The 26,943-nt window shown below is 37.0% G+C and overlaps 2 protein-coding genes and 1 long non-coding RNA gene across 23 annotated transcripts in view; 1 reads left to right on the forward strand and 2 right to left on the reverse strand.

The window, feature by feature from the left end:
- The window catches only part of MYO3B (myosin IIIB), a 245,708-nt gene extending 240,639 nt beyond the window's left edge, over nt 1–5,069 (reverse strand). For all 12 annotated transcript variants that reach the window (XR_007162477.2, XR_010832378.1, XR_007162478.2 and 9 more), the window contains exons 1-3: nt 4,931–5,069; nt 2,794–2,927; nt 120–185 (exon numbers count right to left, since the gene is read on the reverse strand). Coding sequence is in view for 8 of the 12 variants with exons in the window: in XM_048061517.2 (XP_047917474.1) it covers nt 120–126 (7 nt within the window). In the remaining 4 variants the exon portion in view is untranslated. The remainder of the gene's footprint in view (nt 1–119; nt 186–2,793; nt 2,928–4,930) is intronic.
- Nucleotides 5,070–5,122: 53 nt separating this feature from the next.
- LOC106029981 (uncharacterized) lies at nt 5,123–24,917 on the forward strand. 5 transcript variants are annotated; one of them, XR_007162487.2, is made up of 4 exons: nt 5,123–5,260; nt 8,542–8,669; nt 9,396–9,462; nt 24,863–24,917. It is a non-coding gene; the product is annotated as an uncharacterized lncRNA (long non-coding RNA). The 5 variants fall into 5 exon arrangements; XR_007162486.2 differs by lacking the exon at nt 24,863–24,917 and adding an exon at nt 18,416–18,549; XR_007162483.2 differs by lacking the exon at nt 24,863–24,917 and adding an exon at nt 18,412–18,548.
- The window catches only part of UBR3 (ubiquitin protein ligase E3 component n-recognin 3), a 105,572-nt gene continuing 91,125 nt past the window's right edge, over nt 12,497–26,943 (reverse strand). For all 6 annotated transcript variants that reach the window (XM_066999516.1, XM_066999513.1, XM_066999512.1 and 3 more), the window contains 7 exons: nt 23,379–23,503; nt 20,104–20,211; nt 19,477–19,587; nt 18,515–18,691; nt 17,178–17,387; nt 15,521–15,660; nt 12,497–14,936 (listed from right to left, as the gene is read on the reverse strand). In XM_066999516.1, the coding sequence (XP_066855617.1) occupies nt 14,819–14,936; nt 15,521–15,660; nt 17,178–17,387; nt 18,515–18,691; nt 19,477–19,587; nt 20,104–20,211; nt 23,379–23,503 (989 nt within the window). In that variant the 3' untranslated portion in view covers nt 12,497–14,818. The remainder of the gene's footprint in view (nt 14,937–15,520; nt 15,661–17,177; nt 17,388–18,514; nt 18,692–19,476; nt 19,588–20,103; nt 20,212–23,378; nt 23,504–26,943) is intronic.

Genomic DNA, 26,943 nt, shown 5'->3' on the forward strand with positions numbered 1-26,943 from the left:
GCTACCCAAGCAAACAGCTGTTGATATACAGGAGCCCGATTGCATGCATTACAGTTCTGTTACAAAGCTGATTAACAATAAAAGAGAATAAGGTGAAAAATTAAAATTTGCATCCTTACCTGACATAGCTCCTGTTGGCCATATGCTGGACTCAGCAAAAGGTGCTGTCCCTCTGAGCAATAAACCTAGAACGGTTGAAGGCTGAATTATTAACAAGAACATGAGGAGTTCTCAAGCACATGATGAATGAAACAGAAATCCAAAACTTGTAGCCTGATTTACTTTGTAAAGGGAACTTAAGAGAGTTTCCTGAATGCTCGTTCAGTTGATCTATTTCAAATACACGATGGCACATGGAAAGAAGCAGCATGGTGCTTTACTGCAATGCAGGGTTAATGATGAACACAGTTCCCTAAACCATTTTCACAGTAATCTCTTACAAAGTGGAATTTGACTATAATGGAAATGGCTGACTTTTATTATATGGCTGTTGTATACATTCCCATTCCCCTAGTCGCCTCTCTTCAGTCATTAGCAGCTAATGTGCTTCCAACGCTGTGTTTTGGCCTCCAGCTTTTTTGTACCTAAGACCATAGATGTGCTCTTCAAGCAGCTGATAATTGCACCGATACAGTCTCTAAGTTCATACAGTATTTCTGGTTTAAAATTGGGTCATCCAATTAACTTTGAATATGGCACAGCTGGAATGAAATCAATGATTTCTGGGCAAAGGCTGAAAGTTCTCTAACATAACTTTGTGTCTTTTGATACTGCTGATAGCAATTAGAAAGTAGCAACCAACATAAGAAGCCTTGCCAGGATGAAAGAAAAAATTGACATCAATTTCTCCTCTCAAGAGAATTTTCTAGTTCTTCAGTATTATGTTCTGCAGAATTCTTATTAATACTTGCAGTGCTGTGCAGCACACTCTAATGATCAGCACAGCTTTCAGAAAGTGACCTTATCTATTCAGAAACTCAGATTCCTAATTCTAGGGGCGGGAGACACAGGACCTGTGAACATTAACATGGAAGTTGGACATTCAGACTGAAATTCACAGCAATGAGAACACAGGACCAGTATGTGGAGCCAAGAGGTGGGCAACTCTGAGGAAAAGGCCATACCTGAAACTCAGTCTGCATGAGAGAAGCAACTCGGTGCCTCTGTGCAACTGGGACTGAGAGCCTCAACTTTCTTCTTCTGCTTAAGTAGCTTCCCCCTATTGAAATTTAGTGTTCTTTCTTATACCTTGCTCTGGACTCTCTTCTGCACTGGCTTGTTCTATCACCTGGTCGAGTATTATTTCCAGAAAGTCTACTCTGGGTACCCAAAGCACAAGGACAAAAATAGAATCAAGAATAAGGCAAAGTGCATTTCTTACACATTTGGTGGGTAGGACATAAAAAGTTTGTATTTGAGAGGAAACAGTAAGTAACATCTTGCAGTGACCTTAGGAAGTCTGTACAACTCACAGACTTCAGAGAAAAGGAAAAAAATAATTTGGGGTAATCAGATAAAGTACTGGAGGGGAGAAACATGAAACTGGGACAAGGAAAGTAAAATAGGAAGGGGTGGAAATATGTAGAGCTTCACAGACACAGTAAGAGACACTTGATATAATGGGAACAAACTGTAAGGATCTGTAAGATTGAATTATATGATAAACAAAGCAGGAGTGTAATCAGCAGGAGGAGAACAGTACATGTAGAAGATCAGAAGGAGAAACTGAAATTGGGCTATGATGAGGAAAAATTTAAACAAATATCAAGTATAACAGGTATATACAACTAGGTATAACTAGTAAAATTCAGACCTAAAAGGGCCGCCTAGGAAAAAAAAAAAAAAAAAAAGTAGGACTGGAAAGCTGCGTCAGTACTTATGTATGAACATCCAAGAGACAAATTGAATCCCAGGTTTGAATCTCAGTCAAATGGCTGCCTCTCACATTTAGACACAAAGAAGTTGAACAACTAGTTCCTGCTTCCAATGAGCAAAACCCTGCTAAATAAAAGATAGGAAGTGTATATTTATTCATACAGGTGCTATCTGCTTTACAGAATACATAATTTTCAGTTATTACACACAATGTGGGCATAATAATTCATTGCAGATTAAAAACAAACCGATTTTTTCAGCAAAATTAACAGCTTAATATATTGTTGAAGCTTTCAGCCAAGAACTCTGAGTCCCTGGAAATTACATCCCTTTTAAATGTTTCAGGTTGCTTACCACAAAAATTGATGGGCTTAATGTAAGCATTATTCTGCGAATTGGAGGGGTAAATGATTCATAATAGTTCCTGCAGTAGTAGTGGTATGAGCAGAAGACAGACGGAGATGGAATTTTCTTGTGAACCACGGAAACTGTGTGTAAGCTGAGAAAGGTCCATGCTCAGCCAAAAAAATACACTGTCCTTGCAGAATGTTAGACAAACAGCTGCCTGAATTGGTACTTGTAATTATGCCATTACCTCACGTATGCTGAGCACATTCACCAATGTACCACTCACGCCTCCCTCCACAGTCAATATGTTACCATCAGCACAGGATGGAGGAAAAGAAAATTGATTTCAGCTACTTTGTCATCAACCATAAAGCCATCGTGCTAAACTAGCAAACAACAATACATTTTCCACAGCTTTACACTTTCTCCTCGTAATCTGACCAATAAAGTAGTGTCTATAAGAGCAGGAGGAGCAATGAAAGATGCAAAAGGTCATGTGCTAGCTTTAACTCTTCCCTTATTCCGAGACGTTTTTATCTCATACATGCCCTACTACTATAAACTACTCACCTGTCCAGTTTGCTTGGGGTCTGTATGAGGTTTTTTTTTTCACCCTTCTTTTATCTTGCTAATCCTTAGGCTCTCCCCTCATCACACTTTCTCCTGTCTTGTATTTGCTTGGATTAGATCACAGGAATTTACCTCTAGAAATGAAGAAAAGGGAAGTTTGTAAGAACTAACATAAGAGAAGCTACAGCTACAAACACACAGTATCATGTTAAGTGCTGTTCAAATGACAGTTTAAAACTATGGTTAAAATAAATAAATAAATCACTGGACAATTTTTCTTAAGCAGAACAAAAGCAAACCAATGCCAGAATTTTCAGTATTTCAAAACACTTTCCTGAACACAAACATTCTTTGAGGACCCTCATAGCACTCACTGCACAGTCTACAAACACCTTGTTCTTTATTCTCTTCTTCACTTCCTCTGTGGCAGAAGGCTGGTAAAGACCCTGTTTTTCTGCAATACAGAATATTTCTCTTCCTCAGGACAAGCTTGCACTCAGGAGTCCTTTGTTAGCGAGCTGCTCCAGCCATTAGCACAGCAAGAATCATTGTCTTTGTCCACTGAACTTTTTATTCTGAATGCATTTGGCAAAAACACTGCAAAATTGGTCCTGGCAGCTCTAAAAGCAACTGAACAGCTACTGCGCCTCCACTAAATCTCTCATCCCTATAGTTATAAAGCCAATAACACAGGTACGTTTCTTCTTTGAATGATAGTGGAAAAATCACATACTGTGCACATACATCAACAGGACAGCACACAATTCTGAGGAAGGAATCATACAGCCATCCTCACTCTCCAATGCACAACCGTGTATTGCTGCAGACAATATTCCTATAGGCACTTAAGCACGGAGCACCATGTGCAGCAAGCATCAACACAAGAGTGTGAAAAAGTTTTTCTTTTCCCTGTTTCCAAGCTGATCCATTTGCACTTAAACTGACCTTTAATTTCAAAAGAGTCTGACCTGGCTTTTACCAATCTGTAACCAACTTGCTTCTAGACAGACTACCATATGAAAATATTATCCCGGGAGCAAAACAGATCTGTTTTGTGCTAGTCACATTTTTATTTTTGGAACAGAACTTGGGTGAACTCTTCTATTTTTAGTTAATATACTCTATACTGCCAATAACCTACATTGACTTGAATAAACACTAAAGGATTAAAGGATATAACGTCAGAAAAAATAATACATTAGTTTGAAATCATATATCAGGAATTAAGTGGACTTTAATTCTGGGGTGCAAAAAGGGTCTAAAAAAAAAAAAGAGGTTCAACATATTTTCAGAATACATTCCACAAGACTCAACAGTAAGCTAAGATATAACCAATTCACTGCTTTTGCCAGAAAAACCTCATAAACTACATCTGGTTTGCTGACACTTAACCAGTATTAAACACCTTCATATATGAATAGTTCTTAACTTAATTATTTCAAAGTATCTCAAGGCAAAACACTGATCCTTGGTTTTCACCATCCAATTAAATTGGAATTTCAGAGTGGAGATTTTGAAGGGAAGAATGAAGTGAACAATTAGCTTTTAAATATTAAAACTAAAAACTATTTAGTATTTATACAGAATAGAATGTTTAGAGAAGTAACTAGGAAGACATTTTATAATATAAGTTCTCAATTTGCATGCAGTATTGCCTGAAGATGTTACCTTTTCTTTAATAAAGTACCTGTCTATGTATCAGGGAGGAAGAAAAATACACATATATTTATTTAAAGGAATCAGATATTGTAGTTCTTGCAAACCTTATCGCGGTTCATTAGTAATTAGCAGGTCACTCACAGAAGTGCTATAGAGCAAGTCAGGCCTACTTTGGTACTAAGGGAACGTATACATTTCTTCAGTTATTCATGGCTTTGCCCTGATGCGCCTGACTCCTGTCACACTTACTTCTCACATTGTAGAAACCACGGAGGGTTTTTCTATTCGAGTATTGCTTTCACATAAACTTTGGAAAACTGACAGAGCTGGCAGCGACCTGCAGGGGCAAGCTATCTGCACAACCGCCACAGATTTGCTTGGCGGATACAAGCGCGGCGACCTTTTGAGGGCACCGAGGAAAAAACAAGATGCCAGCGGCAGGTCCGAGCCTTGGCGGCGCAGACCCCCTCAGAGTTACCTCAGAGAGGTGACAGCCCCAGCCCGACTCGTAACGCCAGCGCACTGCAAGGCAAATGGCGACCGCCATTTCGAAGCCCGGCTCCGCTGAGGTGTGATTCCCGTTCCCGCCGCCCCATCCGCGGCGGGGCAGCCCCGCGGGGCTGGGGAGCTGGCAGGAGCCGAGCTTCGCCTCACACGGGTGAGGGGAGACGCGGTGCTCCGAGGCACAGCCGAGCAGCCGGGGGCCGCCCCGCTCCGAGTCGGGAGGAGCGTTCCCGCCGGGGCTGCGCTGAGGCCCCGCAGGCTTCGGCGCGAAATCACCTCAGAGCGGTAACGGCTGCTGCCCGCGGTAAGGGCCCGGGGGCTCTCAGGAAAGGTCGATTAAACACCGTAAAAGAGCGATGTTTAGTGAGGTCTTAAAGAAATAGCTAGAGCAAGAAATCCGTATAAATGTATAATTAGTATTGCATTTCAGTGAAGCTTTCTAAACACCTTAGTCGTCGCTGTGTGTGCTGCACTGTCCAAAATTGAGAGCTGAGGTCCCTCTGTGCTTTGAGAAGTTGTTCCAGTGAAAGAAATGCTTTATAAAGCTTTTCTCTTATCTTTGAGCCCTTTATGGATAGCTGTACTGGGGCTTAGTCATGATCATATCTTTCAGATTATTTCTGGTTGCCTGAATAGGAGAAATTCGGATAGGTGTTTCTCTGATACACTTTTCCTTGTTTCAAAAAACAAACAGGAGGAGGCTCTTCACTTGCTCTCAGTATGCCAGTCCTTTTTTTCAAGCCAGCACAGCATGTTCCTAGGGCTCCTCGCTCAATCTCTTCCCTACCAATCTCAGCATAAGCATTTTGCCAGCTAATTGCAACCACCCTCTGCTTCTTCCACAAGGTGTTTAATTTTTTCTGTCTCATATGCTTAGAGATCCACAAACTGAGCAGACCTATTTTCATAGTCAAAAACATGCAGTTCAGCTCTGCCTTCCCCAGGGTCTGTGTTTTGGGTGACAATTCCTATCATTCTAATTATTCTGTTATGAATAAAGAGCAACTACGGTATTCATCAACTTCAGTCAGGTCTGGCTCATTCCAGTGTCCAATATAACTGTAAATGTGAAAGCGCTGTATCAGCTCTCATCTCTATTTCTTTGGGCTAGTAAATAGTCTATAAGTAATATTTTTAATAAAAAATTAAGAGGAAGGCTCTTACACGATACATCTTTTCATAATTATTTAAGATGCAAACTTTAAAGACTGAGGAGCAATGATATCCACAAAATTCTTCCTGCACTCCCTTTCTCCATTGCTGCACCAATTTTGTTTTAACAGACCAATAGTTTCTAACGGTGAATTGTCATCATTCTGACAATACTTTTTTTTTTTAATTCTTTCTCTTGATTAGGGGGTTCTGAGCTTTGTAATCCTATCCACGCACATTTTTTCTTGCATCCACATTCTAGTAAACTAATACAAAATAATCCTTTAGCAAAACTGAAAGTAACCGAAGGCAAACCTTGATTCAGATAGGAACACAGGTTATCAGCATTTTCTCTGAATTTAGCCCATGGCAGCATTAGAAAGAAACTGAGGTGATCTGACAGTCTCCAAGAAGCTTTGCTGAGCAATGCTCCTTTTCATATTACTGCTGTTTTGTTGAATTCTTGTACACTGGCGTACACAAAAACCTTCATCACAAGCCATTATTTTCTCTGTCCACAGTTGCAAAACTCCTGTGTATAGAATTATATAAATAGTATAATAACAAATAGTAATACAGACAGCTCATGCATCTAGTCAGGCTGACCCTCACAGACAGCCAGCAGGCTTGTCTAAGGGGGATCCAAATGCCCTTATCCTACATGCCCTAAGTTTACAGAAGTTATAACACACAAAAACATCCCTTTCAGCTGTGCAGTAAGTTCTAAAACATCATTGTTCTTTATTGTCTTGCGTAAGAAGCAAGCTATATTCAAGCAAAGATAACATCTACATGTAATAGTCTTTACATCTTTCCTCAGTATTCTCAAGAATTACAAAATTCAGGAGCTCTGGGTATTTCTAGATTTCTCTCATAGTTTATTTGTTGGTTTTGAACTACAGAAACTTCCCTGATTATCAGTCTTCTGGCTGATAAAACCTAGACCTTTCTGAGCTCTATTACGAAAGCTCATCCATAGTTATCCGTATCTTAATCTTTTTTCCTTTTATTCCTTTTCCATCTCTAGAATTTACCAGCTTGCTTTGTTCTGGTGATGATGGTTTTTTTACTGCCTTTTACACTAGCTACGTGCATGCCAGCTAGAATAATGTTTCCAAACTCTACCAGACTGTTCAACACACCTGTTTACAATGAGGGTACAGTCACAATGGGTAATTACACTGTACTGGAGCAACATGAGTGGTGTGCTTGCAGACTTCATGTCATGTGGTAGATTTCCCAACAGACATCGGTTTTCCACGGTGCAGCAATTTTCATTGCAATAGCTTCATTCCAGTAAAACTGGAATTCACAACTTGTCAGTAGAGTCATCCATGAATCTCAGAAATACGTTAATAAGGAATTTGAAAAGGCAACTAGAGATGTAAGTTCAAATCAAAACCAAACAAAATGTTATATTAATTCTAACAAGCCCATTTCAGCAAGAACAAATTTCAGAACACATAATCCTTCCATTTTTGTAATGTTACACAGGATGAATAGGTTTATTTTTAGTCATTCTTTACTGGTACCTGCACTTCTTTGTCAGCAGATTATTAACGTTACTGTTTGCAGTAATAAATAGAGTTGTCAGTCCTAAACTCGTTTACATGAACGTAGCTTATCCCGTAGCTGAACTGAAACTAGCCATATTTAAGTGCAGCCATTGGGGTTTTTTTGCTTGCAAATCTCCAGTAGAAAAGAATAACTCTTAATTGTTGTCATGGTTCTGATTACATGTGCAGTGATGATTGACCCCCTTCTACTGTGGGTCTAGTGCAAGCTCAGCAGGAGATTGTGTTACTCCTAGCCTTTCTTTAGACTGTATTTTAAAAATCAAATAGTTTCTTAATTTGTGTGGCCATGGTTAGATGCTAAAAAGCAAAAATCTATTATTAAATGAAATGTTATAAAATACTATAGAATTGAATGGGTATGGAACATTTTTTCACAGTAAATAGTAACGCTGTATTTAACTGATGAGCTTTTCCAAAGTATATTCTATGGATGTGTTCAGCTGCTGCACATTGTTCAGTGTGTTTTTTTTCATGCATGTGTGAATCTGTTAATGTTTAAATTGACATACATTACTGACTGGTAGTCAGTCATGTAACCAACAAATTATAAATGGAAGTACTTTAATCGTAAAACATATCATTGTAATGAAACCTACTTTTTCAGTAATTAAGAAATGGAGATGCCCTGATACATAATATATAATCTTTAAGTGGATATACACAAGCATTATTCACTACAGTTATTCCCCTTAGAAGTCATAACTTCATGGTTTTTAAATACTTGTTTGTCTCTCTATGCATTTTTCTTTGTCCAGAGATGGACTTGGGATTACAAACAGAATCCTTGGTTGCATTAACCTACACACATCATAAACACTGATGAATGAGATGTTAAAGTAATAATAATATTAAACAGGTTTGCTCAAAGAGGAGAAACGGTTGCTGAAGACTTTGAGGACACTGCTGAAACCTTTACTACTTCCATGAAAATCTTGTGACAGTTTGAATGCTGGCTATGCAAGTTTGGGTAGAGCACTCTGAATTGTAAGTATCTAAGTCAATGCATATTGTGTGATACTGTCTTGTCCTACCAGCTCACGGGGGTGCTGCTTCAGTTTTCCTTTCTCAGCTTTTAAATAAACACAAATACATCCTCGTTCAAGGTTTGCCACCATCTTGGAGAAAAGAAACAAACTCTGTGGCTCAGCTAGTTCTGCATGTGCCTTTCTTACCATCAGCCTTCAGCTTTGCTCACGGGGAGAACTTGGGATAAGAGCTGCCTGCATCAGTGCTTGCCTCCTTTTCCAGATCACGTCCTACGTTGTTCATATAGAAACATTCCCCCATCACGCTTGCTACTTTCTTTTCCTTATCTGTGTCTCTGCCTAAGAGTAGGATTCCTATATTTCTGAGAGCAAATAAGACAAAAAAATAAAGTATGCAGAGACCGTGGTGTCCTATCATTTCTAATAGCTCCCTGGGAGAGTCCCAGAGCCAGGGTTCAGGCTTCAGAAGCCTGCAGAAGTTGGGGCCCCTGAAAGAAAAAGCTGCCAGTTCTCAGCCCACCGAGCCAAGGCCCAGACTCTGTCTTTTTTTTTTTCCATAGTACAGAAAAAAAGCTGCATAAGGAAAAAAAAAAATCAGACAGTATTTCATTTTTAAAATAATCTATGCAAATTCCAAATAATTATGCAGCATATGACTCAAATCAATAGCAATGCTGGGTAAGAGAAATCTACAGTTCTTTATTGGCCTCATTTCTTCTTACAGCACCGTGTCTTCCTAATGAGTTCCCTCAGCGTTCAACATCCATCGATGCTGCCACATGCTTACAAAGGTAGATCATTTGAATGGGCTTAGCTTTTTTCTATTTATTGTTGCCAGGGGAACCACCTTGTTGGTATTCACCAATGTAACATGTCTTTTGACGTGCTTTTTTGAGGACCAGATACAACAGATGTGCAGCATCCTTGGAAATACACTCATACAGAGGAGCATTACTGAAATAACTGAGCTTGAGATTGTTTCGGATTTCTTCTTTAGACTGATGAGACTTGTAAAATCATATCATATGAGTAATATTCACTAATTCTGCCCACAATTTAAACAGTGATAGATATTTCACTGACAGACTAATAAGGCCCATTTACTTTTTTTTTTTTAAATACTCTTTGCTTTGTATAAGGTGAATGGTTTATTTTCATTATGAAGTGTTGCTATTATCAGGCATTTGACTAAAAAAAGTAATCTGATAAGGGATAAAAGGGATAAAATGAAAGTATAAGCCATTTCTGAGTAGCTAAGTGTCTGAAGGTTATTTGACTGACACCAATCGTGCTGTAAAGTATCAATTGTACAAATAGAGTGTCAGACTCATGAAACATAATAAGCATCTTTGACTCTCAGAATGTTTGTTTCTTGTAATAGCAGATTCTAGCAGAAAAAAAAATGTAGAGGTATTGAAGAGAGATCAGTATATCTAGAGTCATGGTTGGCTGTGGGAAACAAACCAATTTTAACTTTACGGTGATTTTATTTACTGCCAAAATCTCTCTGTGGGAAGGGGCAACATTTGAGATTGGAGGCAATAAACCATGAAAACAAAAAAAAAAGCATGGAAACAGAACAAAGCATGAAAGGACCATTGCTCACTGAAGTCCTACGTGCATATTTATAATCCTTTGTTGATAGTAGGTCAGGTGCAAAAAATATTCCTTGACACCTGAAAACCAGACAAAGGTACATTATCTACTTTATTTGTGAGTAGCTTAGTAAAAGTTGAAAGAAATCCTGCGATGAGAAATGTGTTAGACAAGAAGAGCTGTAAGCAATTCAGATAGCTAAAATATACATAAATTATAAACAGCATAAGTAATTGACTAAGGGAACTCAACTCTACGGTGAAATTTTTCTCCTAGAAAATTCCTGCTCCGTGATGCTAAGTAATGGAAGGGAAAAAAAAAAAAAGTACTTCAGCTCCAGTCCTTAAAACATTTGTTTCCCTACTCAATAGAAGTGGAAATGTCTACCACCCACGTGGTACATACTAGGGATAAAGACAAAAGGAATAATAAATTGCTTATTGGGTAGTAAACCACTCAATGATGTGAGGGGTTTCCATGGAACCAGCTCCTGTTTTCACAAATTAAGAGACAAGCCTGTTCTACATCAAGTAACAGAATTACAGGAAATGGCTTTTTAAATTATGGTATTTTTATAGAGGCTCATTTTGAAACATTCTAAGTGGGACTCAAAGCTAAACTTAAAACGCTTTTCAAACATATTTTTTCCTGTACCTTGCATAAGCACACATTGCAAAAATCGTGGGTTTGGGTAGTAAGATTAGCTTTTAAAACTGTCATTTATTTAACAAGATTGAATTGTGTTTTCTCAATAATATTTCAAAGAAGCACAGCATTTGAAGCATGCTGCATTAAATTTCCTGAATAGTCTTAATGATGAGAAACTACAAATGATAGAGTATTAAGAAGAACCTAAAAACTTACCAATTAAAAGGAATCTTTAGTTTACTAAAACATTTTGCCTGTTTATACAACTAAGAATTCATGAAGTGTTTGACTTCACCGAGAATACACTTTTCCTACTTAACCACATTCATCTGCAGAAACTAATAGCTAGTACATCCTAGCAGGATTACAGCTGCAGTGACAGGACCTTATACTGGCAGAAGCAGCAAGTCCCAAGGCTGGACTTGCAGCAGTTGGGGTTCTTGTCAGCATAACAGCACTTGTGCAGGCAAACAACTGCCTGTCCAAGAAAACATGAGTGGGTGCTCAGAGCACTATTCCCTGCCAGAAGGCATTCCTGTAGCATGGGTTTTCAAACCAACAGTGCGGATCTCACTTACTGCAGTGAATAATCCATGTAACAGAGAACTGTCACACAGCCAGCTTCCTCGTATTGCATGCACTCCATCATCCCTGGGAGTTGATTTAATAGAGAGCTGTGAACCCCTCCATACACTGGGTCAGCCCACTCCTGTGGTTTTCCTACTCTGCACACAGCATCACTTCATTCTTATTGAGGTTAATGCTCAGACAGCCTCCATTCATCATTAGCCTCACCTCTGACAATACGGAGTGCAAAGCAGGACTGCAGAATCTGGTTTAGATGAAAATTACATCTAAATCTTATACAGATCTGCACAGTAATTTACTGTCTCCTCTGGCAGCTATATACACACAGCACAGACTGATCTCATGGGATTCCAAAAGTAAAATTTCCAAAAGAAAAAAAACAATTGTTGGATACTGGAGCAAAACAAGCACTTTTTGAAGGAAAAATGCCATTTGCTTGTGCAATACAGTGAGTTATGCAAGATTCCTATTGCAGAGGTGGTGAAAATCTTCACTGAAAATTTCAGGCCACCACTAAAAACCAATGCTATTTATGCAAAGGTAGTAACAATCAAGACTGCTTCACCAAGTGTGTCAAAGGTCAAAAGAAAAGGAAAAGTTTAATAAACAAATATATCCATTCAAAATTTTGCAGTAAAAGTTATTTCAGAAGCAGATTTGACAGAAGATCAAGCATCGTTTTCCCAGGACAGTTTCTTAACTCAGCATTTTAATGTTAGCACTTTGCAGCAGCAACAATGTAATAGCAGGCATAAAAGTAAGTACAACTGTAGTGGTGTAGTTATAAGCAATATAAAATAATCCAAATTATTAATCATACACAACTGTATGTAAGTAACAAAGAAAAAAATACCAGAATTGTTCTTTATGGAAAGTACTTTGCATGGTTAAATTTTTAACATTTAAAAAACTGCCTGGCTATTGCGTGGAATTCAGTAATGATTGTATTTTGGATGACTAGGGTGGATAGAAAAAATTTCACCAACACACAGATTGACAGTAGACTTTTATTAACATATCTTACAACGTCGATTACTGTATTCCTAGTTTTGTAGTCCTCTGATGCATTTTAAAGGTTGACTTAGATTCTACAGTAATGTACTGTACTTAAATGATCATTCATACAGGATATCACACCAGAACATTTGAGTAATACACACACGCCACTCTAGTTTGGACCTGTTATTTTTCAAGGTTAGCTTAATAAAGTAGGATAAAAAAAGTAATGGGGGAAATCAAAATTCTTGTTTAGCAGCATGCAAGGATATTCAAGTACAATTTTCAACAAAGTAATTTTTTTGTGTTTTTTAACTGACTGGTGACTAATTCACCAGTACTAAAATAAACACTATGAAATACCCAAATGTTAAAGTTAAGGCTAATAGCTTTACTTCACATCCATATGCACAACCAGAGAACGTTCCATTTCAAATAGAACACAGTAATCAAATTCTGGATACGTTATCTCTTGTAAATATAACATTGGAGCTTCAAACTACAGATTACTCAAGTTCATGAGCCCTGTAATAATGTTATGCTGGAGACGTAAAGAATCTTTTTGCTCTTCAACCACACTTACAAAATGGCCTGATATTCATAATGAGCAATGCAAAAATATTACAGGCAGAACTTATGATACAGTATCAAAAAAGTAATATTTTGGAAAAGACATAGCTGTTTAGTTAGTGAAAGAGTAATTCTAATCTTACAGGAAGTACTGTAATACTTTTGAAATATATATATATATTTATATGTCTGTATAAAAAACAGCATCCATTATTGTGGGGTTTTTGAATTGCAGGTATCCAGAAAAACTCATTGTATTTACTCACTTCTCCTTCTGTCCATTCTCCTTGATTGCTATACAGTCATTTTATTTCCCCTATACACTTTTCACTAGATAATGACTTCCACTGGGGAACTGTTTTCATTGTATATGTGGTTTTATCATAAGGTGTTTTTATTTTACACATATAAATTTTATTTTACACGCAAGCTATGAAAGTCAAAACTACCAGAAAGTGCTAGGTAGTACTGAAATAACCAATGTATGTCCAACACCTGTGAAAAACATTAGTGGCGATATATTACATATTATTTTAACTGTGATCTTTCCTGCCTACTTACACAGTGTGGGGTTTAGCCCATTCTTGCCTGTTCTCATGATTTATTTATTTTTTTAGACCTCTAAACATGAACTGGTTTGGCATTCTTCCAGTGAGGCTGCACACACATTGGTTGTTTACATAGGCTACCTCTCTTTTTTTTGTTTGTTTGTTTTCCTTTTTTAGGAAACCAAGCAGAAAGAACAGTGATTACTCTGAACAAATACAATATGGAAGAACCTCCTGAAGTAGCAGGAAAGATACAAAATTATGTTTCATTTGTAGAATAGCCTGCACATTTCCAAACCAATCATTCTGAAACATACATCTAGTTTGTAGGAGCAGGCAGGCTTATGGTTATTACACCTATAACTGGGATCTCCATGTTGGGTGCCATACAAATTCTCTATATACAGCAATTTCTGTATGTGTTATCACTAACAGTTTATTCAATTAATATGGAAAAAAAATCTCATCTCTGGAAGAGAAAAAAGAATGAATGTGTGTTCTGGATTACATTAAGAACAATAAGCTACCTAATTTACAGCTATTTCATGTGTTTTATGGAGGAAAAGAAATCTATGAAATTCCTGAGAAAGCATAAGTTTTCAGTAATGCCTGAAATATTTTGATAGACCTCTTGTGGTAAGTGAAATATTCTTTAAAATTCAACTTTCAGACAAATTGTTATCATGCAGTCTCACAATCATTTTACAATTCATGTCTAATTACAAATGCATATTAAGCAAAAACCTCAAACCAACACAAGAAAGGCAAAGAAAATTTATCCAACATATTTAGTAGATGTAGTACACATATACAGTTTCAGCAAAAATTGCTAAAAACTCAACTCCACGCAGAGAAAAATTAAAACTTGACAGGTAGCACTGGAGCCTCTAACAATGGTAAGTAAAACTTGTGCTTCTTAACAATATTGGACTTAAAAAAACACAAAAGAAAAATGGACTACTGAGTGCAATCATTGCTCACACCATTTTGAGGATTTAATTTCAAATTGTTGTATCATTATTTAATAGCAACAGCAGCATATTATGCAAAAATTTCACATGTTGACCAAGTTCCATTTCCCTTTTATGCCCATACCCCACTCCACCCCAAGCCAAAGAGCTGAACTCCCATTCATTTAAAGCTATTGTCAGTCAAGATGCATTCATTCATGGTAACAGCGATATGGTGTGAAGATGATGATTTACAAGCCATTATAATGTGGCCCCCATCTTTTATTGATATGATCAAAAGTATGAGACACCCACTGTTGCTCAAGCACTTTGTATCTTTCTTTGCATATGTAGAGAGGTTTACCACGCCTGTTAAAAAAACAACAATAATGGTTAAAACACCAAATAAATGGAAAAGTTTCATTATTAATATAAATAACGTGGGATATTTGTATATATTTTTTTCCCCAGTGGAAGCACACATTCTTATTGGTGAAGGGGCTGTTGGTTTTGTTTTTAGTAAAATAGCTGCTGGTACTTTCCCTTTTCCCTCTTGGATAGCAGAATCCAGAGAACAATTATTGTTCTTTCAGGTATGTGTAGCTTTCCTACATTGGAAACCAACTGCTTTGTTTGATTGAAGGCCAAACAACAATTTTCATATTTGAGAGAGACGTATTTCCCGCTGGAACATTCAGAATTGAATCCTGCTGGGTGGGCACTTGATACATCTAACTCTGTTCATGAGTACATGTTCATGATTACACAATTACTCTGTTCATTATTACACATGATTTGGGCCTCCAAAACCAAGATCAGTCTAACTTGCAGAAAATGGGAGTTTTTCCCTCAAGGAAGGTAGGTATTTTTATCTGTTACTGCAGATATTGCATTATATAAAGTTGATAATACACAGAGCAGCAACAATAAAACACTTGTAATTAAAACATTACCTAAGATCTCTGTCTTCTTCACCATGTGCATCTAGATAAACAGAACCCCAAAGGCAGAAACGATGACCTCGTATGATGATGATTACAGATGCATTAATCAAAAGAAATATTCCTGTCCCGGCTCCACAGTTTTGAGAATGCTGTAATATTATGGGTGTAGAAAAGGAAGAGTACAAAGATTCAGTTAGTGACTGTCAGTTTTATAACAAAAATATTTTCCAAATAGTAACTAGTTTTCCTTGAAATAACATACACACATTATTTACTAAGGAACAGCCTGACAAAGTATAGCCTGCCCCCAAATTCTCGAAGCAAACTAGAAGTCCATGTCTTGTGCCGCCATAACAACTTCAGCATACAAAAATGGTTGTCTGATTAAAAAAGGAAAGATGCTCTTTATCCTGTCAAGTTACCTAAGAAAAATGAGCAAACATATTCTCAACAATATTTTGTATTTGTTGTTGTATAGCATGAGCAAATATTTTGCACAGATGGCAAGAATAAGTATTCTGAAAAAAAAATTACCATTTCCTCTTTTACAATGGTGTCTGCAGATGAACATTTGCTTTCTCTATCCACACTCACAGACCTAGTCTACAGCTCTACAAAACTAATAATTTTTAAAATTAATTCCTGCTTGCTTCAATAGGTCATTCACTACTAGTTAATACAGATTGTGGCATTTACAATCAATTCATTTTGTCAATAAAAAAATCTGTGGTTTTCCATATAGTATTACGACAATTAGAGGCTGTAACCCCACTGACTAAAATCTTACGTAATTATTTAAATGTATCTTTAATTATTTTTCTTTATAACTTTGTTTGCATGAAGCTGACACCTTAACTGTTATTTACATTTACATTTTAAATTTTGCTCACCTCTCATTCTTCCACTATAATAGCAGTAGAAAAAAGAGAAAGGTGAGTGCAAAGAATTTTGGAAAGGTCCAAGATCCGTATGGAACTTCTTTGGGTTTGATTTTATGTCCCATTTGTAAATAGCTCCCCAAGAAATTTCCCCTCAGTTTTGTGAAGCCCATGTAGTTTCAATCTTCTAATAACTGTTCTATGACAGGAAACAGAACAGCTCTCAAAGCAAACCTTATTCATGGACAGGAAAGTGATACTAGATGCTGTCCAGCTCAGGTTCCTAAAGGAACTTAAATATAAGCTGACTAGAAAAATTTGCTGCTGAATTGAAGTTGAAGGCCTTAAAATGATGCTTGTTTAGCTATAGTCTGTAGATCACTAGTAGATGGTCAGGTATCAGAAAACGTTCCATGAAAGAAAAAATACAAACATACATTGATATTCTTATGTACACAGAAATCAAGGCAACAAAACAGAGGAAAACTAAAATGATATATAAGCATTCTGGATGCAGACAAATTCCAATAGGTTGTGCATGAAAACAATGTGTCAACATAGCCCACAGTGGCTTTCTAAGAGTTTTTCAAAGAGGCAAATAGGGCCAGGGGCTTAAAAAGGTTAATAAAGTTGCTCTTCAGAATCCACTCTAGGTCCATCTATCAGAAACGAGCAATAAACATTATACAAACACGTTTTTATACTAAAAACATCCAGACTAAGTGATGGAGTTAAAAATCATCTATCAGTGTAAGAATCTATTACAGAACTGGAATTCTTTCTCTTACCAGTACACATTCACAGTAACTCTGTTGTTTGCAGCACAGTCCTTTCAAGCATACAAAAGTACCACAAACTAGACAAACAGCAGGATCTTTAGGAACCTTGGTACAAACAGTACAAGTCTTTCTGTGATAATACTGAAAAATGGTATTATAATTCTCAGGCAACTGAAGGAGGCGTGGCAAGTCCCACTTAGGTTCCTGGATAAGCAAAGCCTAGAAGGAAGATAAGAACAATCTATGAGTTCTACACATTAATTTATTCAGAACTAAGAAAAGAATACCAAAGAAAGGAAGCATGCTATTTAAAAATCTCTCAATTCTTCTCTATTTGACAAATTCAGAAGTGTCTTGCAACAGTTGCCTAACTTTGGTGAACACCCTCTTTGTGGTCACTTTTGTAACAGTTAAAAAAGGAGAGCTAACCTTTTTCCAAGGATTTTCTAAACATGACACTAAGTGAAAAAAAACCTTCATCACTAAAGCAAAGAGGATTAAGATTGGCCTATGGGGAAGACTGCTGCTCACTATCTGCATCAAAAATTTATCTCAGAAACTTCCAACACACCACTGCCAAACCCTGGCAATGATTATAAAAGCTGTCTCTTAAATAAAATTTAGACAAACTCTCCAAAACAGAACAGAAGGAAGTTAGGCTATGTAACTGTTATATGAAGACATCTGCCTGATTTTCAAAACTGCTGTGCATTTTGAGGTCATTAAGAACTGATCAGCACTCGAAAATTTTTGGAAAACCAGGCACTATGTAAATACTGGTTTCAGGCCTAACTGTTCTCTTCTGCTCTTGAAAATGCTGTCCAATTTATCTATCTATTTTTAAAGACACTTCTGTGTTTTGCTTCAACCTACTTTATCTTACTGGCTTTATAATTGATGGGCATAAGGGTCAGATGGGATCTTTCTTCACAAGAATAGCACCTGTCCCTTTTCAATCATGAAAAGAACATCAATTTCACTGCAATCTCTCTCAAATGCCTATCAATTGGCAGCAACTGTATTTTAAGGTTCATCTTAGTATTCAAATTTTCATTTGCAACACCATAATTTACATCCGCAAAACATTAAGAGACAGACACACTTTGCAGAGCCAGGAAAGCGTCTGCCCTGCTTTTTAACACCATTAACTTAGGAGAGGTGGACTTAAAGTGTTGACATGCATCTTCTTTTTATGTCTATATCCACTAACATTTCTGATTACAATTCCTCTCTCATTTACAAGCCAGGTTCGGAGATCCTTATCCAAAAGGAGAGGACGTACACAGTGAAACAAGCAAAAACTGCTCCTACATTAGCACCGTTTTGAAAGTAATTTTGCTACATACCTTTACTTGGTCTGGATGTCTGTCTGCAAATGAAGCCAATTCTGAGCACCACTGTGATATCATGTCAAATGCTGGCACTGGCCAATTGAGACAAGAGGCACTGGTGAATTGATCAGAAGACTGAAAAGATGGTAACAGACCTAGGCAGCTTGCAAGAACTGTGAATTCTTCATCTTCCTTTTGATACAAAACCAGAAGTTTTAAATTAATACCTATGCTTTGAATTTCTATGGTTTATTAAACTATATATAGTTCACATAAAAACGTGTCTATTCCAATAACAACTGTAAAGATATTAGCATCATTGTGCTAGAACATCTTCACACAGAGAAAAGAATCCATGTCTTCAAATTACCTCAGATTAGGTTCTCAAAATAAAACTGGTCAGAAAATAAAAACAAACAACCATCACACAATAAAACCCAAAATGGCTCCTATCAGTTTCAGGTATGAGAATTATGATGCAAGGAAGCAGGGAAGATCTGCAGCAAACTCTATTTGAATCAGCTTAAAATGTATGGAGCTTAAACATAATTGTATGCTGATATGAAGTCTCTAAGAATAAAGTCCCAAATATTAACAGACATTAAGCAAACTCAGGACTGAAGTCCAATCTGTGTGGAAATTATGTAATCTCTGCAAATGCAGTACAAGCTTTAAAACTATGTTGGTATTTTATAGACAGGTAAGTATGACCTGATAAAATAAATATGTATTTGATGTTTTTTTAATACACATTGTTTTTCAGGGAAATTGACAAAAAAAGATTTATAAGAGAAACAATGACGCAGTGCTGCAGAGGAATGCTAGAAAATATGATTAAAAAAAAAAAACACTCAGGAGAGAAAATATATACCATGGGAAAAAAACAAACAAAAAAACAGCCTTTGAAGGTTTTGTTTGTTTGTTTGTTTTCAAAATTTCTAGCTTTTAAATGTGAGTGTGCACCTTCCAGCCTGTACCTGGCAGCTAGGTAAATCCCCTCCAAAAAGATGGTGTTGAAGAAGGCTGGTGATCCTGAGGAAAGGTAGGCAGAACTGTTGCAGATAGCACTCTACAGAATCAGGATTTACCTAGAGGGGAAGAAAGCAATTACTATATTCTGCCCCGGATAAGCTGTCTCCTATGAAAGAAACTCCAGTATTAACCAAACATTATTTAAGGACACCTTAAACAGAGTGCATTAAACAAACATAAGTTCCAAAGGCTGGCATTTCACTAATAATCTGAAATAATTTTGTTTTTCCACACCCCCACCTCAATTCTCACCACCCCCCCATATTTTTTCTACTTAAATATTCAGTTTTCAAAGTTTCTGAAAGGCTTTTTGTACACATGATTAGAAAACACAATTATAAGAAATATTTGTTGATAACTTTCTCAGCATTGTCCCTATATGGTATTACTAAAAGAAAGATTTGCACAGGCAAACTGTCCCAAGGGGATGTGCTTTGATCCAGAAAATAAGAGTTGTACTGCAATCTTTAGCAAGATCAGAGAAAACTCATTATAACAACTAGGCTGAAAGAATTAAATGAGAGATGGAAAGGGGGATACGCTGTATACATTTCCAAGAGGTTTGCCAATACCACTGTTAATTCTTCAGTCTCTCCTTCTTCGAATATCTTCCCCTTAGACAGCTCACTAACCACATGACCCAGCAATACTTCCCAAGATTTTTCTCCACCAGATGTATTCTGAAAATAAGGAGAAAAAAATACACAAGTCACAAAAAGGAGAAAATTTTCTGCAGAAGTAACAGCGATGAAGTACGTTTCCTTTTAATCAACACATGAATTTTGACTTAAAGATGCATGTTTAAAAAAATTGAAAATCTAATTCTACAGAAGGGGAACACATTTAGCTCATACAGTGAAATGTGAATTGCTACTTAAAGTACTTATGTCCTTAACTGAATTATATGAAAACACTTTCCTGTGCGTTTCCCATTTTTGGGTGTGAGTATAAAAAATGTTTAAGGTTAGGAAAAATTGCTTTATGGACACATTGTGTTTTGACAGAATTTGAATAAAATTAATTTTAACAAAAAAATATTATTTTCTAAAATGCACCAACCAGAGTGAGTTACAGAACACCTGCCATCTTTTGTAAATTGAAACGAGTCTATGAGAAAATGGAGCGCTGGGTTTGGAATGAACCGTATCTACTAGAGATGGGAAAAATTATTTAGTGGAAAGACTAGCCACTTAACTTTGTGCAACATCATTCAAAGGCAACAAATATGGAAAGCCATCAGAAACAGAAATAAGAAAAATAACTATGGGAATACTGCTAAGTCATAAAAGATTATTTCCAGGGAAAACACGATTGGATATGTATTTTGAGCTGTGTTGGTTGCTTGATCGCTTGTCAGTAACACAGAGGCAAGACTTCAGCTCAAGTTTGATGTCTAGAACACCAAACAAAGATTCACTTGGCATTATCCACAAAATAAAAAAGTTAAGTAAGGCATGATCTGTGTAGTCATCCTAGGATCAAAATGTCAGTATTGTCAGCATGTAAAAAAAAGACAGCCTGAACCATACATTTAAAACCATTAGGTCCTCAAGAAACTTTGAAGAAAGAAGTTGGATTTCTAAACAAAAACTGACTTCCCTTGTCACAAGCAAAGCAAAAGAGTTCACTTGAGGACTAAGGCTAAGCTCATGTCTGCTTCTAGGCACTAGCAAGAAAGTGGAGGCTGAAAGAAGAGATGGGCTGCAGAACTGCTGGGAGAGAGGAAGTGGGATCTGTGTGATTACCACTGACCAGCCCTCGGTGCACAAAATTCTCTTGAACACACGGGGTCCAGGCAGCATTATGCTGGATGAGGAGGAGGGAAAGAAACTGGAAATACATCTGAGGAAGGACAAGCTCAGTGTGGGACTTCTGCAAAGCTGCAAGACACTTGAGATGGAAACCCAAAAAAAAACAGAGTAGGAGTCCCTGAAGGGTTGAGAATAATGTAGAGATCAACCTAAGCACATACAGCCAAGCTGCTATCAGAACTTGGACCTCTGTACACAGATGATCTACACAAGACAGACAAGAGGAAGGAAGAGGATGTTTCCAAGAGAGAGAGAGATGCTCTCAGTACAGTGCTTATGTGGCACGGAACACTGTCCTTATTTACCTCCTCTTTGCTCTCCCACTTGGAAAACTGTCAGCTTCCAATGGGCTTCTCACAGGAGAAGAGGCAAAATTCTCAAACTGATAAAGTTTGGGTTAGTTGAACTACACTAGATAACAGCATCCATTAACCGTAACATACTGTTTAAAAGACTACCATTTTCCACTCAGCCTTAATATCCAAAGACAAGTATGCTAGCGAAAATTCTACTAAAATGCTGTCTTTAATATCAAAAGAAATAGCTACTTCAAAAATCCATTATCTGAGACATTATCATTATTTGTAAGCCTAAAGCACAAATACCCTTTGTGTTCTGCAAATGCTTTTATGCTTCTATAAGAAAACAACTTAGTACTAATAGGTAGCAAGCCTACCTACCACATGCCCTAAGTCTACTTTCACACAATAAAATCTCTAACTGTAAACAAATTAAGCATTTTAAGTGCATGTTCAGATAAATCCCAACTTCTGCTACTAACAAAAAGGCAGTCCATGGACTACGAGAGAATATAAACTGGTAACACTTTAATATATTCTTATGCCTTCTACCAAGAATTTAAAACTGCAAAATAATCTATCATTTGGGAGTCACTGAAGTAAAAAGAAAAATGCAACCTCCTCCCCAGCCCCAGAAGATCCAGCAATAAAATCTCACCAGCAACATTACCAATGTTTTCAAGCAGGTGTTCTTGAAATTCTAATATGACAAGGTATTGAAAGAAGGGGGTGAAGGGAGAGCTAACAAAATGCAGTATTGCATTTGTGATCTCAAATGCTTAATGCAAGTCTGGAAAAAAGTTCTGCATAGCAGCAGTTTGGTCAGCAGATAATTTTTACTTAGTACCTTGGGGGTAGTGACAGACCAGTACACCAAATAGGACTTAAATGTGAAAAGCAGGTCGTGTTTCTCAGTGTGTCTTCTGTTACACAGCCAACATAATCTAAGAGCCAACTGTTGTATAAAGGGATATTCCTGTTCCCATATCCTCTCCTGGCCCCAACGCTTCCATCGTTTCTCTTGGTCTGCACTGGCACTCTTCTCACCTTCTGGGCAATCAATCCATGGAGCAGAAAACTAACTGAAGTGAATGACAGCGCCAGTGCACGACAAAGTGTGAGATGTGTAGGATGGCTAAGGGAACCGTATCTTTTGGTAGCAACTGGCATTCAATCAGCTCAACGTCACTATACTTGCAAATGCTATCAAAAGGCAAGCATGTGATAGGGAAATATTTACCTGTCTGGTTTAGAAATTTCCTAAATTCCTCTCTGCCTCTTCCTCATAAGAGCACTCTGGACTGCAAATTCAGAAAAATGTGCATGGCTAGCCATGAATAGCATGAATAAACAGGAAAAAGACTAAGTATTTTTCTAGCAGCAAGCTTACTTGCCTACCTGTTCTGTAAAGGAATGCATTAAATCAATACATTGAAGCCTAGTAAGGCTTCAGTTTCACTGGAAAGAATACTACCTTTACTGCACACCATTGTAACGAACTCAAGAGTGATACTAAATAGTTATATTCTCATATCTGAAATTTAGTTCTGGAACTAGAAGCTTTTCCTAAAACCTGCAAAGCCTGCAAAAATAGCACATGCAGAAACAAAATACTGGATTTCTGTGAAGGAGAAGCAAATTATTATATGCAGATTAGATATAAGTAGAGACAAGTGTTACACTTCTACCAGAAATACATAAGCAAAAGTTCATAAATGTTTTAATAACGTAACCAACCTTTTTGAGAGCTCCTGACTCTTTCCATGCCATTCTATCTTCAGCACTACATTTAACAGAAAGTGCTGCCAAGGCTTGAGTATACAATAAAGTGAAAAGCACCTTTATAATGCAGGTGAAGTGTTCTGTAAAACAAAGGAAGTAATTTTTAAACATTTCTATTTTTAAGCAAATACATTTATTACAGTCTTTAGCTAAAGAAGTGATGCTTCTCAAATGAAAAGCAAAAACAACATGAAAAGCATAAAAGCACACAAACCAAGGTAAGTATATTTGCTGGCTTTCAAAAATGACTTGGCAGCCTTAGTGAACTGAACGAGTAAAGAACAAGTCATTTTCCACTGCTCCATATGTTCATCTTAATCCTGATCAGCAGTAATCCCTCCTAGGGACTTGGTGATATTACAGAATTCTGTTTTGTCCAAATGTTACATCATGGTAAGCTACTGATTACCAATAGCTGCAACTAATTGGGTCCTGTAAATGTAAGCAAGCATCTTCCTGTACCTGTTGGTAACGATTAAACCATCTTACATTCATGCAAATACTGGAAGAGTTAAATTACCAAAGAAATGCAAGAAGGACATTTAGCATACTTCATTTTCTCTCTCTTCATTTCCCAATATGGATCCAGGCATATAAGACTTGCTACAAGTCACTCTTTAATGAGTACCTATTTACCAAAGTTCATGTGAATACATAACTAGGAAAAAAGATAGACTGTCATTTTAGAACTTGCTTTCTTTTAAGAAGTCTTTATTTGTTTACACTTTTTCATAGCATTTCAAGGGCTTATCTCCTACATACAGGCTGCAGGAGAAAGGCTTTGAATCTTCTCTGGGAAGCTAGCTTAGTCAATATAGGACTTCCTAAAACTGGGACAGGAAAAAAGGTAAATGTGATCATTCTCTGAAATCAAGATACGGTAACCATCCATTTCTCTCCTTTTACTCCAGGCTGTGCTTCCCATCTCAAATAATCTGATTTCTTAAAAATCTAGGCAGATCAAAGATGTTTCCATCATTACTTACACCATTCCTTAAGCATAACAGTAATATATTATCTAAAACAATGTATACAAAAATGAGGGTTTTTAAGTCTACTCAGGCTTTGAAGTTAAGCAAAATAATTTTATTTACAGAAACACCTCACAAAAATTGGGTTAAACTCATTTTTCTCCCTAAAGGATTTAAACAAGCTTCGTACATGAAAATGAAAAGGCGGTAAGGGAGATGAATTGCCTTGTTTCTCTGTTCTTATATCTAACATCAAAACACACTACTGAGTTCTAAAATGAATACAAAGTCTGAATATATAATGAAGTCTGAACTAACAATTGTTTATTTAACAAATGCTTACAAATTAATGCAGATGTGAATACTTTTTAATGTCACTGAGTATATACAATAAGCACAATTTAAGCACCTAAAAGAGCATTTGTAACTACGTAATAAAAATTACTTTTTTGTATTGTCTTTCTACAGAGCTTACATTAAACATGACACTGAACACTGCTATATTTCACCAAACCTATTCTACAGTAAGTAGTATTATAATTGGTTTTCCTCTCCCCATTACCCCAGAAGGAGAATCCACCAGATCCGAATAGCTCTTTAGGCCATACATTTTTTCTCTGCTGAGACCTCTACTTTCTTAGAAATCCTTCTTATGTAGAAATCCTACATAAATAATGTATTTATTTTTACACCTAAAGCAGCAAAACTAGACCACTGGTCAACATTTACTGATCTGCCACAATCCATTTCATCCGCTAGATCTGTTCTGCTGAGGTCATTATACAGTGCTCACACGGGGTTTCTTAGCACACTACAACTATTTCACTCTTAAAAAAATCTGATTTCTGTTAAATAGGACTCTTCCTCATCCCTATCCCCACTTTATACCTAATTATTAAATTCTTTAGAGATTTTACGTTTTTGTATACTACAGATTTAAAAATAAATTGATGTTCTTGCGTTTACTTTCATGATTCTTAAGTGATTATGAATTAGGTTTTTGGAGAATAAAGAATTGGACAAAAAATAAGCTCACATCTAATACAGGAAAGTGGTCTGGGCTACTCCTCCTATGAGGTCCTAACTTCTGTACAAACAAATTTAATCCTGCGTTTTTAGGAAAATATCAGAGGAGCAGCTCAGAGGCAGTATGCTGTGTAATGAGAGCCCAGGCTTTGAAAACAAGTATTCTACAGTCAAAAACATCCCACGGGAGGGGCACTAATACCACAAGTTGCAGGACCAATTGTCATTTAACTATTATGTGATCTCTCTCATTAGTAAAATGCAAGATATTTGACATCTGTAGGTATCCATAATGTTAGAGCCGTTATGTTCTCATCTACCGCAAAGAGCTATTTTCTTTGCAAAGAGCTATTTTACTTGCCTTTCTGCGGAGCATGCTGGGGCTGCTTAGTGTTTTCCCATGGCCCCCTGGTGGAGCCTGTGCACTTTTGTCAAGTCTTTTCCCTTTAACTACCCTAAGGATTGCTAGTATATTTGTATGTTGTGATGCTTTTGGTCCTTTCTGTTGCAACTGATATACTGTGCAATATTCTGCACTAAAATACTGTTAGGACTTGAACGTTTGTACACAAAGACTAATGTGATATTATTCTGACAGACTAAAAATTGTATTACTGGGGCTAGGTCACTATAATCAAGACAGCTTCGTGCATAATTTTTGTATTTATTTTTATACAATATCAAGAACTGCTTTTATGTTTCTATTTTTTAAACTTTTTAAGCAAAACCTTTTGGACCCAAATTACTTCACAGCACTCCATCCCATTATGTGCATTAAACAATTCCCCTTTAAATATAAAGCTTATACAAGAAACACTTCTAGAAGCCTAGCGTTAGCTTTAGTGCAAGAAGTGTGCAGATGAATGCCTTTATTACTAACAATGTGCATCTTTCATTTAACTGTGATAGCAAATTAGATGGTGCATGCTGTCAGGCAATGACTGCAGAAAGAATCCACAAAGCAAATCAAATACAAAATGAAGGACCATTTTTAGTGAACTCAAAAGGGCATCTATATATGAATAGCCTTTGAAAATATTCTTCATCTGAAACTTGAACAGTTATTTGAATAAATAACTTCAGAACAAAGGGAGACAGCACTGAACTTCAGATAATTCATGAAAGGTACAGTGAAGTCCCAGTATACAGACAAATATTTCAGCTTCCACATTGAAATTGGATACTATTCAAGTTGATTACATTCATTTTATATTTAGTCAAGATCCTTACCCAATCATTAAAGAAAAGTGTTAGTGTTCGCCCCAGTGCTGCTTGCTCTATTTCCGTTGCATGACATTGAAGCTTCCTAGAAAAATATGTGTCAGAGCATCCAGATCAGACTCTTTGGCATCCAGGCCTTATCAGAGTCGAGAAGAAAAAAGAAAAGGGGACTGAACTTAGGTATTACATGCCAAGGAAGAAAATCTTTTCTACAGAATACATTAATTGGGCTAAACTCTCAGAACAGCCTTTGAGTCTACCACTCCCAAATCACGGATCTCTTAACAGCAGCACTGCAGCAT

The sequence above is a fragment of the Anser cygnoides genome, chromosome 6, assembly GCF_040182565.1.
Source record: "Anser cygnoides isolate HZ-2024a breed goose chromosome 6, Taihu_goose_T2T_genome, whole genome shotgun sequence".
NCBI lineage: Eukaryota > Metazoa > Chordata > Aves > Anseriformes > Anatidae > Anser > Anser cygnoides.